General features: G+C 41.5%; 1 protein-coding gene across 6 annotated transcripts in view; it reads left to right on the forward strand.

The window, feature by feature from the left end:
* RASAL2 (RAS protein activator like 2) overlaps positions 1–20,917 on the forward strand; it is a 336,215-nt gene that overhangs the window by 148,944 nt on the left and 166,354 nt on the right. The window contains exon 1 of one of the 6 annotated variants that reach the window (XM_066622768.1): positions 20,616–20,866. The exons of the other annotated variants lie outside the window; for them this stretch is intronic. Within the exon in view, the coding sequence (XP_066478865.1) occupies positions 20,854–20,866 (13 nt within the window). The 5' untranslated portion in view covers positions 20,616–20,853. Of the gene's footprint in view, positions 1–20,615; positions 20,867–20,917 lie in introns of those variants that run through there. 6 annotated transcript variants of the gene reach the window in all.

Raw genomic sequence — 20,917 nt, forward strand, 5'->3', positions numbered from 1 at the left:
TTCCCTGTTTTTGTGTCTGTTCCAGTAAGTGCTACATTGGCAATCTTCTCTGATTAATTTGCTCCCCATAAAACTTTCCCTTCCACTCAGCTACTCTCCCTCTCACTACGAGATAAAGTAGTTGGTGGGGACCATTTGAAGTCACGTTCATTGGATACAGAGAGAACAGACTGTGTTTGCTTATACATACCTCACATATTGATATGGAATTGCAAACGAGACAAAATTAGCAGCAAACTATATTGGAATAAGCAGAAAGCTCAGAGGGCTTTTTTAGCTCAGCCCACACCAGAGCTAAGCATCCAACTTTTTTTTTTTTTAATGTGGATCTTACCACCTTGGAAGGAGGCACTATTCTGGAGACAAAGCACCTCTCCTTTTCCAAGTATGTCAGTTGTGAAAGTTTTCACTTTGGAATGTGAGCAGTTCAACAATTGTTGTGCACAGTTTTTGAAATGTTACAGAAGGAGTGGAGAAGGGTAAGGTTTTAAATCGCTTCCCTGTTGTTTTGCATTTTGCAATATGAAATGATGCCATAGAAACATTCAGATAACAAAAAAATGTACCAGTGTTCAAAAACTGGAAAGTGCACTCTGTGCCACAGGAAAGTCAGAAATGTTCCAAAGCAGGTTTAAAAAAAAAAAAAAATCCTTTTACGTCAAGTGTTGTATTTTATAATCACAGTTATACTGTTCAAAGTCCACCTGTAGCCAAAAACACATTGTGGATAATTTCTCCAGTCCTGCTCTGCCCTGTTTTTTGTATTTCATTTTGAAACAAAGTTTAATTCCACAAGCAAAATAGGAGATCTACTAACTCAGTGGTTCTCAAACTTTTTAGACCGAGACCCACTTTTCATAATGGCAATCTGTCTGGGACCCATTGGAAGTGGTGTCATTAACCTGAAAGTTATGTCATGCCTGGATGTGACATCATCACACAGGAAGTAACATCACTGTGTTGCCAATGCCAGAAGTGATATCATTAAGCAGGAAGCGACATCACTGTTTTCACCTAGTAACTCATAAACTTCAAATGACAAGAGAAAACATTCCAGCACAAAAGTTTTTCCAGTTCGCTCTCCCTTGCAAGCATTGCTACCAAGCATTCCACCTGTCTGCAATCACAGTGATACAAGAATAAAAATAAAAGATTTGGAACGAAATATATTTGTGTATTTACAAGTACTATTTTTATTTACAAAAAATTCAATCTACTCGTAATGTGTGAAAGGTGAGCTTGCTTCCGGCTAGTGTTGAACCTGGCATTGATATATTTTGGATATGCCCATCAGCATTCATGGCACCTTGCAGACTAACTAACCTGAAGCCTCCTGCAGACCCAGCAAAACCAGGCTTGTCTGCACACCTATAAGACCAAGTCTTCCAAGACCAATGTCTCTACTGGGCATTTGCTTCCATTCATTCCTTATCACCCTTGAACCTTCCTCCCCTCCTTCTGTTGTCCCCTCCACTGTCCAGAGTTAGACTGGAAGCTCTTCGGGGCAGTAACTTCTCTTTCGGTTCTGTTAGGTAGTCTGCAAGATGCCATGAACACTAAGGGGTAAATCCAAAATAAATATCTTATTGTAAGCTCTTGGGGGAATGCTGTCCCATTTCACCCTGAGGATCACCGAAATGCTCAATCCACTCACCCCAGTTCTTCCACCCCATTTCACATACCTCTGGTGATCACCAAATCACTATTTTATTCCCGTAAGTACCGTAGATACTTGCCTATAGAAATTTTTGCCAAGTAATCAAGCTCAAATTATCACTTCGCCTTATCTCTGGGTCAATCAGAGGGCAAAGCCTTTCAACTTTTTTTGCGTTGATTTTTTTTGTAAACCGCTTTGGGAACTTTTTGTTGAAAAGTGGTATATAAATACTGTTAATAATAATAACTCTGAAAAGTTTTGTTTCTCAAGCAGCAGACAGGTACAGCTCCTTAAAAGCAATTTGTTAACCTTTTATTCTCTTTCCTTCCTGCTGCAGCCTGGTTCTGCTTTGCAAATGCTTGCAAAGCAGGCCTGTTTTTTGAAACACCAAGATGGGAATCCTCCTTTTCATTTGAAGCAGGCTACAGTTCAGTGCACCCTTACTTAAGAATAACACCCATGGAAAGTAGTGGGTCTACTTCTGAGAAAAAGGGTTGCAAATATATGCAGCTGCCATCTCTCTGCTGTGAATTGAATTGCACACTCCCAGTTATGTGTTATGGGTTGTATGTTGTAGGTAGAGCTTCTGGCTTAACACACCAGACACCTTAAAGGTGGATTTGATTCATGGTTCTCCTGCAGTGGTTCCCAACCCTTTTTACTTGCATCCCTTTATATGCATCCCTTGGCAGCCCATTTCCATAAATTGTACCCTTCATATTAGCAAAATGTTTGTAATTAATTACAAGCCCTCATCTCCTCTATATGAAAGCCCAGACTTCATGTATTTATCACAGTGTTTTCTCTTTTTATCTGTTTGAAGAACAGAAGACTCTGCCTTTGCACTGTTTTGCACCAGAAGTGTGCTGAGAAATTCTGGGTGATTGATCACTTTCCATATTATGTTTCAGCTTTTTTACTGTGCTGGTTTTCAATCACTGGTTCATACATGAATTGATGACCAAAAACTAGCTATTGGTGGGGCTTTCACAGCCAACTAGCTACCACCCTTCCTGCCTTGCTGGCCCTTGCAAGGCATTCCTGTCTTGCAAGGCATTCTGGAGCATGACCTGCCTTTTTCTACCATTATTCCATTCTTTTTCAAGTACCCCTAAAGGTCCTGTTGAGTGTCCCTGGGAGTACATGAATACCAGATTAGGAACCACTGTTCTACTGGTATGTTGTTTACAGTGCACTTACTCTGATAGTGCTTACAAAAAGGTGGTGATGACCAGAATTTTAAAAGAATAAAAATGTATCTTATGATCTTTTACTACATTTTTAATAAATTAGAGACTACAGTTCTTAGGTAACAATTAGTGGTGGGTTATTTTTCAGGATCTGGCCTCGAGTAAAATCAGACAAAACTATAGTCAGACACCCCCCTAAGTTTAACCCCCGACTTATCCAAGGGTCATAGAAAATTCCATGATTGATGGCGCAAAACCTTCCCTCGACTTTTCTGTGGGACTTATAGGCAAGTATCTGCGGTAAATCCACTGTCACATTTTTTTACAAGAATCTTCTTCACCTCCTCAGAAAATCTGTTTGCAAATGTGTCCAGACTTGGAAGTCTTGCTCCAGTCCTAACTACAGAGCTGACTACTAAGCTAAACCATGAGGTAAAGGCACTTTGTACATGCCCAGAATAACACCCCTGGATATCATTCCTTCTCGTTATTGATTGTTATTTACCACACATTCTATAGACAGGCTTGAGCTCCGGAAATAAGGATGGCACGTCCCTGTGTACCTCCTTTCCGATGGAAAACAAGCATGTCAGGGATAGGCTATATGAGAAATCTCTCTCTCTCCCCCTTCCCTCTTCTGGGTGTGCTCAGTGCTTTAGTTTCTACATAGGAAGAAATGTACTTTTCTACATTTCACTGCATATCAAGACCTTCAACAAGTGAATCCTTTGTTATGGGAAGGAAGATTCCTATTCTTAGTCCTAAATCTTCCTTTACCAAACTTTGTTGGACAAATCTTTTCAAAGGAGTCCAGCAAGGAAGGGGAGGCTCAACCTGTACTGTCGTACCCCTGCCCCGAAGGGCAGCACCAGTTGGTAGACAGGGGTGGGTTCTGTCCAGTGCCACTGAGACCGAATAAGCAAGACACTGAAAGGTGGAAGGCTATGAAGGCTGTTTATTGTTTCAGCAAGGCATGCCTGTGGCCTCTGGGAGCCTCAGCTCAAATCCAAAAGGCACCCTTCAGTTGGGTGGGACACTTTTTATACATTTCAGTTGTAATTCAAACAAAGCGTCTCCCAAAAAGGGAAGTTCCCGTGGTAACTTTCCAATGTCTCTCTCATGCACTCACCCCCTCCGCTGTCCCTCTCTTGCACTTGCCCCCACCTCACTCTCAAGGGAAGTAGACCTGTCTTGTTTTTGACCATTTTGCGTATGTTTGCTTTTCTAATTTTATAAGTGTCTGAAGGATATGTCTGGCTTGCGGTTTTAGGCACTTTGTTAACTTGTCAGTAAAAAGGTTTGCCATTGATAAGATTAGCAAAGCAGTAAGTTTTAAGCTTTCCCCCTAAGTTCATACTTTTCCTGTCTTTGTTTGTTTCTGCCCCCTCCCTCTTTGTTACTCTGTATTGATGGTTGCTACAGGTTCTTGCTTTGGAAAGAGAGAAGGGGTCTGAGACAGGTTCACAGGCGTCCGTTTAATGGGGGTTCCACACACAATGTAACACTGTACTGTTTATGCTACTCGTTGAGTCAAATCCATGTATAAAAAATCTGTGTATAACAAGGCTGGACCTGTATAAATAGACCTATTTATCCCTGATCCCTGGAGAAGGGGAAAATGCATCTCTTTAAAATCAGTTTAAAAAACTGAACAGTCCTTTAGCAATAGCCTCCTTAATGAGAGAGAGGGCAGCTGGCTGATTGATGGATTGTCTTCTTAATGACTCTTATCTGACATCACAAAGGTCAGCAAGGCTGTTTTTAAATCACTGGAGCAAAGAAACTTTGTTTTTTAAATTGATTTGCATATATATAGATATGCATTTTTTGCCATCCACTTTGAGTGCATGGAAAGGAACCCACAGGAATAATGAGGCTCAACCTGTAATTGTTTTTCTCACTGAGTGCAGAAAAATAACCCCTCAGCAAAACTAGAGACCTAGGTCGGCAAAACTAGAGAGCTTACCCTGGCCTATAGCCTGCCTATAGCCACAGCTGCCCCTCAACTCTCTGCAGCAGGAGCATGGAGGAGTTGCAGAAATGTGTGCGGGAGGGAAGAAGTGGGAAGGAGCTTGATATAGCCTTGAATTCCTGTACATCCCTGTACATTAAAATGCAGTCAGTTTCTGGTGTCTTTTGCTGCACCATTTTGCCAACAAGCTCACAAGTTCTAAGCTTGGTATTTTCCAACTTTGTTCACTGAATGCAAATTCTATTTCTTGCTGTAGAAGGGGGACATGATAAAACAGAGCCATTGGTTCATTCAGCTGCCATATCCATACTGTTTGGTATCGGTGGTCGGCTGGCTCACAGAAACCCTGCCTGAATGCTAGGGGAAAGAATCTCTCTAGGGGCTGGGGACAACAGAATAACATTAAATAATGGTTCCTGTTTCTTGGAGTGTGTGTCAAAAACCCATTTCTGTATGCTGCACTCCTAGCTGGTGGCATTATTGCATCGAGGAAGTGTACAGCAAATGCATCTCTGTAAGATAAAAACTAGGCAGGAGAGCAGTCACTTGAAAGCTGTTTAGCAATATTTCTGAAGTGTAAGATTCTGTGTTATCTGGAACAACTAAAACTGAGTTGTGCTCCTTGTTTATTCCAGCAGAAATTAATTCTTAATGTTACGAATGAATAAGCTTGCAAGGCAATAGATTTGCTGTGTGGGTGCACTCAGATGCTGTAATCCTTAGCTGTGTGATGCATTTATGTCTTAAATGACCAGCTGATAGAGGGATGGAACTTTGCCTCACTAGAAATCAAGCCCTTTTTCTGAAGAGATACTATCTGTGAACCCTGGTCAGTGAAGGCATCTGCAATGCACCAGTTGGGTTAAGTCAGCAGAAGGAAAAAAGCCAACTTTTTGAAACAGTAGTATTACATGTGCAGAAGTAAGAAGATACTTCTCTTCACACTGTTCCACATCAGTACTGTTTCTGGAAGTGGACAGGAGCTGTAGGTTAAGGCACCTGGTAAGCCAGAGAGTTGAAGTTTTTTGTTGTTGTTTTTTAGGTGCCATTCTGTTGTCATGTTTGTTGGCTTAGGGAGCAAAGATCTCTAATTTTTGTCAAGAGTCAAGCCCACATGAATAGGAGGTTAGGTTTCTGTGCTAGGCTATACAGCATCACATAAATAAAAACAACCAGTCCTCTTGGGAAACCTAGAGCACATAAAGTTAATTTAATTATCTCAAACTGATTGCAAATGTCATAGGAGCTTGTGGGGCTGCTCAGGATTTTATCATCAGACATAGGTGTTCACTGTGAAATGAAATAAAATGAGATTGCTCTGACAATAATTTTTTTTTATAATAAGTATCAATAAGAGCCAAGGAGTTGCCAGAACGTGACTGTGTTCAGCCATGAACTGCCTCAGGGATTCCGGCTCCGGATTTTGCCTCGAGGTTGTCTCCTGAAGCCTTTTCCATAACTGGATGTAGCCACAAGGCAGTGGAGGTTTGGGATCAGAGTTTTCCTTCTCTCAGATGAGCTGCCTTCCCAGGCTGACGAGTCCCATCTACCCGCAGGCAACTCCTGCGATGTCGCTGGAAGCAACCGTATTGGCCTCTGCCTTTCCATTGGACCATTTCAGCGACGTGGAGAGGGGGGATTTGCTGCATGGGTAACAGTCTATCCTCCATATCTACTTGACCCAGGCTTTGCGCACTGGAGAGGACGCTCAGTTCCAGAACACTGTTCAGAGTGCGATACCATAGTCTTCTGAGACTGAAGGATGCCAAGAGCCAAGATATCTTTTGTTGTTGTTGTTGTTGTTATGATTGACAACATTAGATTTGCAATCCTAGTAGAAAAAGAGAGCTGAGTGCCTTTTCTAGGAGATGTGGGCAGGTTAGAGATCTTTTAAAATGGATGTTAAAAATGTTTAAATCACATTAAACTCACATGTAGCCTTGAGGGGAAATGAGATTGAGAGAGAAAGCAGCTGTACCTGGTGTATTTCTCAGTTGTTCCTTTGGGAAGTTTTAATATTGTTGCTGAAACTGTGTGGGGAAGGGGGAGAGAATAAATGATGGTTCTAAAGTAATCATTCATGAAGATTGTGAAATCTACAATTAATAAATTACAATATATGAACATTTGTCATTGCTCATATGTCTCTTGAAGATACCATGTAGATGTGGATCTGTATTCTCAGTGCGGTTCTCCCTCTCCCTCTTCTCCTTCCTTTACTGCACCTTTGCCTTATTCCTAGAGGTGTTTGTTTCCAGTGAGTAAGACAGGATCTAAGTCCTACTGAACACAATGGGTAAAATAAAAAACACCATTTTCACACACCTCTAATTATTTATCAACACTCCAGTTTCCCAGGTATCAACCCTCTACAGTCCAAAGCACTTAAACTGTGAGTTAAGTTTCTGCCTGACATTTGACCAATGAAAAAGTGTGGTGTAAATCTAATGACTGAATAGTTTTGTCATCTCTGTATGAAAGTTCCTAACCCTATTCAGGGCTTTTCTGACTGAAATGTGTATTTAATTGGTGAGTGAAACTGGAGCCTACTTTAAGCTGTAAACAGTCCAGCTATGGAAGTAGCCTATATTTTCATTTCACATTTGAGTGTAGAAATTGGAACTCTCCAGTGTTCTGTTTCTCCCCATGCTTAGATTCCTGAAGAGTCAGTCTCACACACACTCATCCAAAATAAATAATTGTTCATTGGTGTTTCACAAAGCAGATACATAGCATTTAGAAGGGGTAAGGGTGAGAAAAGCAACACTGTTATTGTTAATAACACTATTATCTGTGCTTAATAATAACTTCTGAAAGTCTTTCAGGAACTTTTGGTGCTCTTTTTAAGACCTAAATAACTGCCTCAGGTTTCTCGAAGTTGCATCCTCCAAGGCTAAAATCGATGCATCTTGTTTCTAGTACATATATATGTGAATGCACACACATCAGCATTATGGCACCATAGTGCAAACAACCATTTCACTCTAAGTGCTGGTGCATATTCTGTTGATAACACATTAGAAAGACAATTATATTCTCCAATTGTATCTTTAACAGGGAGGAGAAAAAGGCCCTTCACATTTAAATCAGTGGAGTAGAGGTGCTTGAAGTATAGAAGTGCAGTAGAGCTTTTTGCAATGTGCATTGCAGGGCAGTTGGGCAGAGTGCGAATGAGGATTCAGATGTTGTAAGTAATATCCCTGTTTTGATCATGTGAATGTTGAAGGGTGTCCTTCTAAATCCCTGCCACCTTAATAATCACATAGAGCCATTAACTTTTTTGTATTATATGCTATGCAGTGGAAATAAATATTCCTGGCTACAGTCCCTGAGTACCTAATGTCAAGTTTGGGCCTGGAGCAAATTTATCTGTTTAAATTGTAAATCTTTGTACAGCAAGGATTAACTAGTGTGTGGACACATAATCTTAACTCCCAGTACATTGGACACATAATCCCTGCAGTTTTCTTCTTAGAAAAGCATTTACCATCCCATGCTAAAACAAAAACAAAATCTCCTTAGAACAGTGGACTTTTAGCACTGGGACCCACTTCTTAGAATGACAATCTGTCTGGGACCTACCGAAAGGGATGCCATTAATCTGGCAGTGATGTCGCGGCTAGAAGTGACATCATCCAGCAGGAATGTGTTCCTGAGAATGCAACAAGTACTGAAATTACCCATGGCAAGCACTCAAATTGTGTCATTTTCCCTAAATAGGCAGGCTATAAATAAATTAAAATGAATAATTATAAATATTTAAAGTAAAACAAATAAGGGGAGATGGGATGGGAAAGCGAGCCCTGTTCCACCAAGTGAATCCGCTCTGCATTAGCATCACTAGGGGGGTACGGATGGTGCAGGCTGCACCGAGTGATGCACACTGGGGGGTGACACGCTAAAATTGCAGAGGTTAGGCGTAACCTGATCATGTTATATACCGTTGGATGCGGAATTTCCAGGAGAATGCAATGAAAAAAACCGGAGTGAAATATCTCCTTTCTATCAAACGTTATTGGCAAAAAACAGGAAAACAAAAAATGCATGGAACACGATGCAAAGTGAAACCAAGCCATATCGCACGTTTACTTGTGAGTAGGCGAACTTGCCTTAGTCCGCCGGAAAAGGCAGGCTGAGAGGAATCCAACAACACCAGAATGGTCCAAAGAATGTAGCCCCCAAAAACACCCAAGAAGGAGGTCCCTCCCTCCAAGCTGGCGAATGTATTGAGCCCTATGGAAAGCAAAACTAAGCCACATGGTTGCGTTTACCCACAAGAAAGCAAATGTGCCTTGGCTCCTGGGCATGTCAGGCAAAGGGAAATGTGAAAATGGTCCTGATTTGATGCAACTGGAGCTCAACAAATGCTCTAGAAGGCAGCCCTCCCCCCAAAAAAGAATGAAACAGAGTCTTGACAGGGTAAGGTGAATTTTTTTCTGTTTTAGGCTGCAATCCTATCCACACTTTCCTGGGAGTAAGCCCCACTGACTATAATGGGACTTACTTCTGAGTAGACAGGCATAGGATTGGGCTTTCAGACTTATAAAGCCAGTTTGGTCCTGATGTTGATATGCTTGAAATATAATAATGGTCCTCACACATTTAGCACCCGAACCCATTTTTTTAGAATGAGAATTTGTCAGGACCCACCGGAAGTGATGTCATGACTGGAAGTGACATCATCAAGTAGGAAAATTTTGAGCAATCCTACCCACACTTACCCAAGAGTAAGTCCCATCTTTGTTCATTGAAATTCATTGTTAAAAGAATATACATAGTAGCTTGTTAAAAGTACAGGTCTGTAACATTCCCCCAAATGCAGTCACATACCATGGACTTCCCATATGCATTTCCCATATCCTCCCATCCTCCCTTTACGTTCAAAAAAAGTGCCTTTGTCCAAATTATGTTATTCTTATCTCTTGTTCTGCTGCTGAGAGATTCCCTGACATCCTGCCAATTTTTGCTTGCTTGCAGTTTCAAACCAGAGACAGTTTTTTTCAATTTTCAAACAGAGACAGGAAAAATGGCTTTTTAAGCTTTTCTTAAGCATGTGAGCATCTTTAAGCTGTACTAATGGTATGACTTTCATTACCCTGTATTATCTCTGCTGTGAATTGAATTGCACACTCTTAGTTACGTGTTATGTGTTATGGGTTGTATGTTGTATGTAGAGCTTCTGGCTTAACACACCAGACACCTTAAAGGTGGATTTGATTCATGGATCTCCTGCCATGGTTCCCAACCTTTTTCACTTGCATATCCCTTGGCAGCCCATTTCCATAAATTGTACCCTTCATATTAGCAAAATGTTTGTAATTAATAATACAAACCTTCATCTCCTCCATATGAAAGCCCAAACTTCATGTATTCATCATATATTTTCTCTCTTCATCTGTTTGATGAACTGCCTTTGCACTGTTTTGCACCAGAAATGTTCTGAGAAATTCTGGGTGATTGATCACTTTTCATATTATGTTTCAGTTTTTTTATTGTGGTGGTTTTCAATCACCGGTTCATACATGAATTGATGACCAAAAACTAACTATTGGTGGGGCTTTCACAGCCAACTAGCTACCACCTCCCTTCCTGCCTTGCAGGTCCTTGCAAGGCATTCCTGCCTTGCAGGGCATTATGGAGGACAGCCTGCCTTTTTCTGCCATTATTTTATTCTTTTTCAATTACCCCTAAAGGTCCTGTTGAGTGTCCCTGGGAGTACATGAATACCAGGTTGGGAACCACTGTTTTACTGGTATGTAGTTTACAGTGCACTTACTCTGACAGTGTTTACAAAAAGGTGGTGAAGACCAGAATTTAAAAAAGAATAAAAATGATGATCTTAAAAGATTAAGAATAAAAGAAATAAATAAAATTAAGAATAAAAGGATCTTATGATATTTTACTATGTTTTTAATAAATTAGAGACTACAGTTCTTAGGTAACAATTAGTGGTAGGTTATTTTCCAGGATCTGGTCTCAGGTAAAATCAGACAAAACTATAGTCAGACACCCCCTAAGTTTAACCCCTGACTTATCCGAGGATCATAGAAAATTCCATGATGGTTGGCTCAAAACCTGCCCTCAACTTATCTGTGGGGTCAGCTTATAGGCGAGTATCTGCGGTGAATATTTTCTGTGGAAGTATCAAGTTATAGCAGGTGCATATTTTTGTGTTTTATAATAGCTTATTATTTGAAGCGGTGATATTGGATCCTTTAAAATCTGTCAAATTGAATGGCAGCCTCCCCTCTGGAACATACATTATGAACATCCAGTTTTGATGAACTCCATCCCTGAGATAGCAGGAGTAATTACTGGCATTTGTAGCTATACATTAGCTGTTGGAATGCTGTTTTAAATGCCAGGCACAGCCAGTTAGCACTGGTAATAGAGCAGTGCCTGGAGTGATGCTGAGACCAAAGTATAGTGAATCTGTCAAGCTTAGTCAGTAAACCATACCAAGTTTTGCCTTCCTAGCATGTCTGCAAGATGGTGAGAATTTAGGCAGCATATTTCTCCCTCCACCTCCCCTGTTTTGTCCTAAGAAACAGTTATTTTCTTATCAACCATGAAGTTTACTAGATAACTTGAGGCAAGTCTCTCTCTTTCTCAGTCTGTCGTAACAGGCTTGTTGTAAGCAGTGTTTACATGCTGATGTTTTAGCCTGGAATGTTCAGGTGCTCAAATAACAAAGCAGTTGCAGTCTAGCTTCAGCGAGGGAATATTGACAGTTTGATTGGGATTAAAGTGCCATACTGGAGATGGTTGAGGACTGAGAAGAAGTCCTGGGATGTAGGGAAATAAAGGGACAGGATGACCGGGGCAAGACAGCTGAAGAAAATCTACTGATGAAGCAGTGGGCTAAGAAAGAAGAGTCTGAAGAAAGATTAGTGGAGGTGGCTTGAGTAAAAACAATTGAGAAAGGGAACTGAGAGATCTGACCACAAAAAGGAGCTCTGAAGAAACTTCAGGCATTTGTGATTGTGAGAGCCTGCATGATATGGAGCAGGGAAGAAAGAGAGGAATTCAGGGGAACTTTTTAAATTACAGAATAAGAACATGGGACAAAGTGACACACGGACTGAAAACAAGAGCCTTGGGAAACCAGAAGGACACTGGAAGCATGATAATGAAGTAAGAAGATAGCAGAATGAGGCAAAACTATGCATAAGGCCTAGAGACAGGAGATGGACAGGAAATTCTGATAGGTGGCATTGGGAATCCTGCTCATTGTAACATCTAGTACCACTGAAGCATTGTGATCTGGCAGTTGTAAGGACATAAAACCTTAGGACTGTCAGACCTACTGCCTAAATGGCATTAGATCTCAATGCCACAACTTAGAATAATAGAATCATAGAATTGGAAGGGACCTAATAGGTCATCTAGTCCAACCAAGGCAGGGGCCTTAGGCAGGAAATCCTCTTACAGCATCTCCAACAGGTGCTTGTCGAGCCTCTGCTTGAATATCTCTAGTGAGGGAGAGTCCACCACCTCTCTTGGCAACTTGTTTTTGAGCTAACAATTCTTTGGCTGAACATTTCTTATATACTTTTGTTTTGGGAACTTTTGCATGCCTACCTCTGTAAAGTAATGTCTACCTCTGTAAAGTACAGGCATGCATTGCTTAATGACAGACCACATATACGATGGTGGTCAAAGCACAACAAAGAGGCTCTTAATGAGTCAGTCAGGACCAGTGGTGTAGCTAGCGGGGGGTGGGAGCGTTTTGCCCCGGGTACCACCCTTGGGGAGGTGACACACCACAAATGCCCCAACATCGCTAACATTGTGAAGGTTTGGAGTACCCCTGTCATGCCATATACGAATGGATGTGGAGTTTCCATTGGAATGCGATGCAAAAAACTGCATTAAAATATCTCCTTTCCATCAAAAGTTATGGTCAAAAAACCGGAAACAAAAAATGCATAGAACCCTATGGAAAAAAGAAACCAAGCCATATCACATGTTTACTCGCGACTAGGCGAACTTGCCATAGTACGTCGGAAAGGGCAGGCTGAGAGGAATCCAATGACACCAGAATGGTTCCTATCCAATGAAAGCAGCCCCCAAAAACACCCTAAAAGGAAGTCCCTCCCTCCGAGCAGATGTATTGAGCCCCATAGAAAGCAAAAGTAAGCCACAAGGTCACGTTTACTCATGAGTAAGCAAACTTGCCTTGGCTCCTGGTCAAGTCAGGCAAAGGGGAATACAAGGCTGGATGCATGGTCCCCATCTGATGAAAGTGGAGCTCAACAAATGCTCCAGATGGCAGCCTCCCCCCTCCCAAAGAATAAAACAGAGGCTTCAGCTGGTAAGGTCCATTTTATTTGTTTTTACACTTGTAAAGCCAGGTGTGTCCTGATAGTGCTATGTTTGAAATATAAGAATTTACACTGAACTGGGGAGGTTCAGTGGGGAGGGCTGAAAATCTCACTGATATTTTTGTGTGTGGGGGGGGGTGTTCTTACAGGCAGGCTACAGAGAAAATTCATTTGGTGGAACAGGGCTGGCTTCCCCTTATTTAATTATCTGTTTTTCTTTAATTTAATTATTTATTATTATTTTATTTTGCTTGATGATGTCACTTCCAGCCATGACATCACTTCTGGTGGATCCTGGACAGACTGTCATTCTAAAAAGTTGGTCCCAGTGTTTAAAAGTTTGAGAACCACTGCCTCAACTCAAAACAGGCCAGTGACACATCCTGGGGGGGGGGGACACCCTAGTGACCAAAACTCTAGGAATCGTGGCTTTTAGGAATAATTCCATCATGTTATATACCATTTGATGCAGAATTTCATCCATTGCTTGTGGGGAAATATTCACTGCATTTATTTTCTGGTCATTATTATTATTAATTTCATGTCATGACTATTACTATCTCTCAGTCTCACCTACCTCACAGGGTTGTTGTAAGGACAAAATAAGGGGAGGAACCATGTACACCACCCTGAGCTGCTTAGAGGAAAGGTGGTATAAAAATGTGAATTAATTAATAAATTATAAAATAATTTATAATTATTATATATAATATAAATATAAATAATAAAATAATATAAGTAATAGAATTAATAATTAATTAATTATGTTGTATGGGGTGACAAAAATTTATGGGCCCCGGGTGTCAAATGACCTAGCTACGCCTCTGGTCAGGACTCCCAAAGCCTGCAGCACTGTCTGTTTATACAACAAATAGGCTCTTAATGCAATGAAGAGGCAGTCTATCTCCAGGAGCCTATGCAGCCAGCTAGTATCTGGCAGGGAGTGTCTCTGTACACAATAAAGGCACTAGATTGGGCTGAATGTTTGCTTAAGGACCTAATCGAATGTATCCCTGCATGTATCATGAGCATGTGTCTACAAAGTTGCATCTTAGAGTAATATTACTCACTCTGTTTTATAGTGTTTTGATCGCGGGAAATTGTACTATTATAATGTGTACACCTTTTTGGGAAAAGCAGTCTGAGAGCAGAGTGAGCAACATAGCAGAAAGCAGTTGTTCTTGGTACCTGCTCTGGTGTTTGATGCACTAGAGCAGTGGTTCTCAAACCTTTTGCACCAGGGCCCACTTTTCAGAATGACAGTCTGTCCAGGACCCACCAATAGTGATGTCATTAACCTGGAAGTGATGTCATGGCTGGAAGTGACATTATCAAGCAGGAAGTGATTTCCTGGGAATGCAGCAAGCACTGAAATTGCCCATGGCAAGCACTGAAATTGCACCATTTTCCTTATATGGGCGTGCTGTAAATAATTAAAAATATTAAATCAAAGTAAAACAAATAATTAAATAAAGGGGAGATGACATGGGGAAGCCAGCCCTGTTCCATCAAGTGTATTCTCTCTGTAGCCTCCCTGCAATAACCCCCACCCCCAAAATCAGATTTTCAGCCCTACCCAGTACCCAGTTCAATTTAAATTCTTATATTTAAACCAGGTCAGAGTGATTTTGGACAAAATCATTTTTTCAATTCTATGTGTTTTTTGTTTGGGCTAGATTGAGATTCAGAGTTTCCTTCTTAACACCGTTAAAACCCCAGAGTCATGAGGAGAGGAAATGAAGCTCCAAAGAGGGGAGGGGAGTCTGGAAAAGACAACTACCGTTTCCAATAAAGCAGTGGTTCCCAAACCACTGAAACCCACTTTTTAAAATGGCAAACTATTAGGACCCATCTAACTTTGAATGACTGAAAAAGAAAAAAGTTTCACCTTATCAGCTGAAGCCTCTTTTTTTTAAAATCCTTTTTATGGTGGGAGGGCTGACTTCTAGAACATTTGTTGAGCTCTACATTCATCAAATCAGGATCATTCTGATGGCCCTGCATCCCCCTTCCCCAACCCTCAACACACGCCAAAGCATGGTTGCTTACTCATGAGTAAATGCAACCATGTAGTTTAGTCTTGCTTTCAGTAGGGCTCAATACATTTGTCAACTTGGAGGGAGGGACTTCTTGGGTGTTCTTTTGGTGCTGCACTCATTGGATTGGGGCCATTCTGGTGGTGGTGGATTCTTCTCAGCCTGCCCTTTACAATGGACCAAGGCTTGGTTGTCTACTTGCAAATAAACGCATGTTGTGGTTCAGTTTCACTTTCCATAGGGCTCCATGCATTTTCCTTCTCTCTTATCAGTTTGTCAGTTTCACAACTCACCAGCAATGGGGTTGTGACCCAGTAAGTGGGTCGTGATCTACAGTTTGAGAAACCCTGCACTAGAATGAAAATAACCCATACCGGGACTCATAATAAGCCTGCGTTCCTGGCGAGCTTGATTGCGCTGCAGATCATCTGGGGTTACAGCACAGTGTGCAATTGTGGAATGGTCTGTTATTGATGCATAACATTTTAGAAGCGGCTCTAGTGCAAACTTTGCCCTAATGCCCCTCACCGAATTCCCTGTGCTGAATTTAATACATATGCATATGTTACATTTTGTAATCTTCTTTGATAACTTTTTTTTTAACAGAATGGAGCAAACATGCATGCATGCTTTTTCTGGGTGTAGAAAGTGTGACATCTAGGTCTCCCTTGTATAAAAGTTTTGTAGCTAAATTTCTAATAAGTGCACCTTTAAAAATGTAAAATGTGATGCCACAAGCACACAAATAACATATAACTACACCAATCAGGGAATGGTGATTTGCTGCTGCTTCATTTTGAGAAAGCATGAAAAAAAAAGAAAAAGAAAGTTTGAGAAAGATAGTTTCTGACTACAATCCTATCCACACTTTCCCAGGAGTAAGCTCCACTGACTATAATGGGACTTACTGAGTAGACAAGCATAGGATTAGGCTCTAAGTGTAATGTGTTAAGTTGTCCATAGTCACAGTATGGTTTAGGTACACCTGCAGTTTCCTTTAAGACAAACCAAGCAACTCTCTGTTCCCTGCTTGTCACAAATATTGTTATAGGGTTCCTTTTAGGCACTATAGGTCTTGTAGACCTGTCAACTATTCATATCTAAGTAAGAATTACGAGTTATTCACTAGGTTGAACAAGGTGAACAAGGTTGAACTAGGTAAACAACCTCGTAGTTCACTAGGTTGCTATCCTGTCTGAGCCTGTCTTCTCCACTATTCACCAAGCATCATCTGCTTGAGAGAGGGGGGTAAAGGGGGTCGTTTGTTCCCGGTCCCAGGAGCCAAAAAAGGGCTCAGAAATTTCCTGGAATCTTAAATTTTCCTCTCTACTCATACTTGTTGCCCGCACAGGATACTGGGGACACTACCATGATTGCAGCTACTGGCAAGATGCTGGGCTGAGAATGCATACATGACACTCCTTAACAGTGTCAAATCTGGGAGGAAACTGGACTATTACAGTAGCTCTTTGGCTTGTGGATCTCCTTACCATGAAGGAGATACACAGGAACACAGCTGCAAGGCTACAGCTGCTGCAGAAGCAAGTTTTGGTAAGCACAGGACACTTTCCATTCTAGTATGAGCTTAAGTACTATGATGCTAATTTTCTGCCTGATTTTCTATATTTAAAAGATTTTAGAGAGACTTAGCAGTGTGTTTAGTTTTCCATATTACTGTATCTAACTGCCAATGCCACATGGGAGACCTGGGATCCAAAGACTTTTCCAGCTGTCTCCACCCTCTTCCCCACCCTGTTTCACCCCTTCCTGCCCCATCTACTCACCCATCACCATCCTCCCCTGCTTTGTTTCCAACCCGAAGGAAACCCTTTTCCAACCTCCAACCTTCCAACCTTGTTTCCAACCTCCTTTCCAACCCGAAAGAGGGCCCAAACGAAACTTTGTACTCCCTGATAAAATTCCTCTCAGAGGTCCTGTCTGTACATAACCATCTTGGGGTGCTGTCCATGAGCAGATTTCTGTTTTGAATGAACAGTTCTGTTGACAGTATTTGTGAGGAAGCTTTGACGTTTAATTACCTGAGAGTAGGGTTTTTGTTTTTCTGGAGAACTTAATATGGCTTATCAACAGCCTTTGCATTTCCTTTTCTACCTTTTCCTCTCAAGCTTGCCCCAAGTCTTTGTGCTCATTTTGCAGTGTCTGGAATGAAAGGCTTTGTGTTGGATCTTTGGACCCTCCACAACATGGCTCTATTCCCTATTGTAACTTGATTTATAGAAAGCTATCTCCACCCTCCACCTGAAGTGGAGTATGTTGAGAAGATTCAGTGGTATTTCAAGAATCCCCCTTTTCATTGCAGATTAGGGTTGACAAATGGAATTTTTCAGCCTCTCAGATTACTAGAAAGTGGTTCCATTAAAACTGACTTAACACAGATGAAACTAGAGTTTAACTCATTCCTTTCTGTAGTCTGCAGTATTTGTCTGGGAAGGCCATAGTCATGGTGTATGGAGGATTTACAGGTAGATGTATCAAGAGCAGTGTTAGGTTAACTCATCTCCTGAAGATTACAAAATAGCTGCAGCTTTTTTAGTTTTAATATATGAACTCCTGATCAAATTCTCCAGTGCACTTTGAATTCATTCTTGTTTTCAGTACATGTGAATTCCCGAAGCATGCATTGGGAATGTTTGTATCGTAGCCACTGTCAAGTCAACCACACAACTTTTCTTTCTCCATGCCTCATGTCCATGTCATACATTGCAATGAATCAACCCTTGATTTGCCTCAATCACATTCTTGTTTATCTCTGAAGTAAATATGGCTCTCTGGCGGAGTGGTGACTGTAAGGGAATGGGCAGAAATATCTGCCATCTGAGAGGAGGGGCCTCCAGATTTTACTTAAGTAAGGCATTTTCTTCTACAAGGGCATTGCTTTGATTTCAAGATGTGACAGCACAATCCTTTGTTATCAAAAGTAAATTTCATTGTGTTCAGTGTGTATAGGATTGCAATCTTAACAGTATTTTAGAGTTGGCAGGTCTGAAAGACATTTTCATTTGACTTTCATTTTGTGTTAATAATGAAATGATAAGAACTCCTGGAGTTTGAGTTCAGGGCTCTTTATACAAATGGGAATTTCACACAGTGTAGAAGGTTCATATAGAGGCATTGTGGGTTGGGGGGAGGGTAGGATGGGGGAAGGAACTGGCCTGGGAGGATGATGAGACCGGCGGAGACCTCCTCCATTAGATCCTATCCTCCATATCAGGCTGAAAAGCCCAACATGGAGGTTCTCAAGTCTGTCTCAGCAAAATAGCTGATGCAAACTTGAGAAGCACCATTGCAGGGCCTGAGCCCTTAACTCAGGGGAAATGTATGAACATCTCCATCTCCCAAGGAGATCTCTGACAGTTTCCCGGATACAGTGGTCACCACAGGATACAGTGGTCACCATTTTGGCACCGCTATTCCTCTGGGCACCAGGAAGCTTAGGACGGGGCTGCCTGTAAGAGGAGGGACAGAAACAGTGGAGCACAATTCAAGGACTGCTAATAGTGGAGGAGAGAGTTGGGGGAGTGCCTTGTGGAGGGGAGCCATTCAGACCCCATCATGTAGTTACATACTTGGGGCATGACAAACTTTTAAGTTTCAGAAGTAGGCTTAGAAAACTATATTTTTCCTGTGTGTGTTGAGGAGGCAGAAAAGATCTTATTAGCTGAGCTTCATTCCAAATCTTGTAAAGGAGAGTTCATCCCTCAGTACTTGGCGTTAGAAGTTTTTAGTCCTGTGGAGCAGTTCATAGTGGAATTGTTGGCCACAATGGTCAAAAACTATGAACAATGGCCACAACCATGGTCTGTCAATTCAGATAATATCCCAATATAAACTTCTTTAATCATATTTTGGTTTGATGTCTGAATTGCAACATATGCTGGCCCAAGGTTAACAGTGAGCTTCACAGTGTAGTTTGGACTTGAATCCTTCATTTCAGCAATCTGCCTAGCTCTAACATGCGGGCTCTAATTTTTGTGTTGGTATAATTAGTATTTCAGAGGGAGATACTTTCCAATCTGTACTTATCTGCCTTGGGAGCTTTATATGCCTGTACTTTCAGCATCCCAAGATCTGTCCCAGGGCTTGGATTTCCCTCATGAGCCATAGCAGATGATTGGATAATCAAAACTGCTATTCCTGTGAGGAGGGGGGGGGAACCAGTCTGAGGATATAAGAGCTGTTGCATAAGAGGCAAAAGAACAGAAGCTTGTCACAAGTGAACACAGAGCAATGCATGGATTACTAGAGAAACAGCACAATGAAGAAATAATGTTATCCAGGGAATCAGAAGAAAGAGAATATGAATACCCAAGCTTTGAAAAACACTGCAAAAGGCGTGGGCAGGGAGAGGGCAGAGAGTGAATGAAAGAGGGTCTGTGCACATGCATTTATTCACTGTTTCTCCAGCTTGTGGTTAAATTGCAGCAACAGGCAAGGAATCGTCTTGTGTGTGTTTTCTTCTGGTCCACATAGGTAGCTGGGAATCAAACTGAAATTTAAAAGAATGGATGAAATTGACATTCTATCCTTAGCAGTGACATTATCATTTCTTTAAAGCAGTGAGTCACAAGCAGAAGACTGGGGAAGGGTAGATTTCTCTGAACTAACTTCTTTCAGCGCATTTGAAAAACAGAGGCTTTCACTCCTGTAGATCAGCCATTTTTAACCACTGTGCCATGGCACATTGGTATGCCACGAATGGTTCCCAGGGGTGCTGTAGAAATTTGGGAGAGGGTCATTTATTAGTAGGGCCATTGGGGGATGTGAGCTCCCATTGGCAGCACAGTGTGCCTTGTCAATTGTCTGATGAGCCTTGTCAAAAACTGATGAGCCTTGACCATTTTAGCACCTTCCCAGTATGCTATGAGATGAAAAAAGTTGAAACTCACTGGTCTAGATGATGTGCATCAAAATGTTACTCCCAGGCTTTTTGTAAAAAATAAGACAGCAGGGGTGTTCCCAGACTGCTTCATTTAACTTTTTTTAAAGCACCTGTTCAAAACTCATGATCAAGCTGGGTAAGTTGCCAATGCGTTTGTCAGCCTTTCACTTATTTTGTTGGGAGTTGTTTTCCCCTGAGTTGTAGAAGAAGTGCTGAGTTGGGAATAGATCTCTCTTCAGTTTCATGTGAAACCTTTTGACATGCTGTTTTGTTTCCTATTTACAAGCCTGGTTACTTCTTACTTCGAATCCTCCTCCATTCATTGTGATGATGGCTTAGAAGACTTTGCATTATTTGAATTGCAGGACATGAATTGTCAAGCAGCAATCTAAAACAAGCTGATCTTTCATTAGCTGAGCTCATGTTTTGGCTGCCTGAAGCCGCCTGCTGTTCTTTGCTTGCCCACACCCCTTTTTGAAAGAGGAAAATGAAACGTCTATCCTGGTTAGTTTGCCTCCTTCACACACAGGGATTCCAGCACACTCCCATGCAGTGGAAGAGAATGCAAGCATGAGAAAGGACAACTATTGTTTAACTGTCCCAAGCCAGGAACTGAATAAAGAGGCTTGGCCTTAGTTTTTGTGCCAGCTTTTCTGCATTCCAAACTGTCTGAGGCAGAGGACGGGTAAGGAGCCTGGCTGCTGAAAGTGGTGCTGTTAGACTGGGGCAGGTATGCTGACAGAACCATGATTGAGGCACTAGCAAGATCACAGCATGCAGGTTTCAGGTAAGGTCCCCTTTCTTGTGGAGTCTGCACCTCAGTAGCACTGCAGTTGTG

The sequence above is a fragment of the Tiliqua scincoides genome, chromosome 4 (genome assembly GCF_035046505.1).
Source record: "Tiliqua scincoides isolate rTilSci1 chromosome 4, rTilSci1.hap2, whole genome shotgun sequence".
NCBI classification, from domain to species: domain Eukaryota; kingdom Metazoa; phylum Chordata; class Lepidosauria; order Squamata; family Scincidae; genus Tiliqua; species Tiliqua scincoides.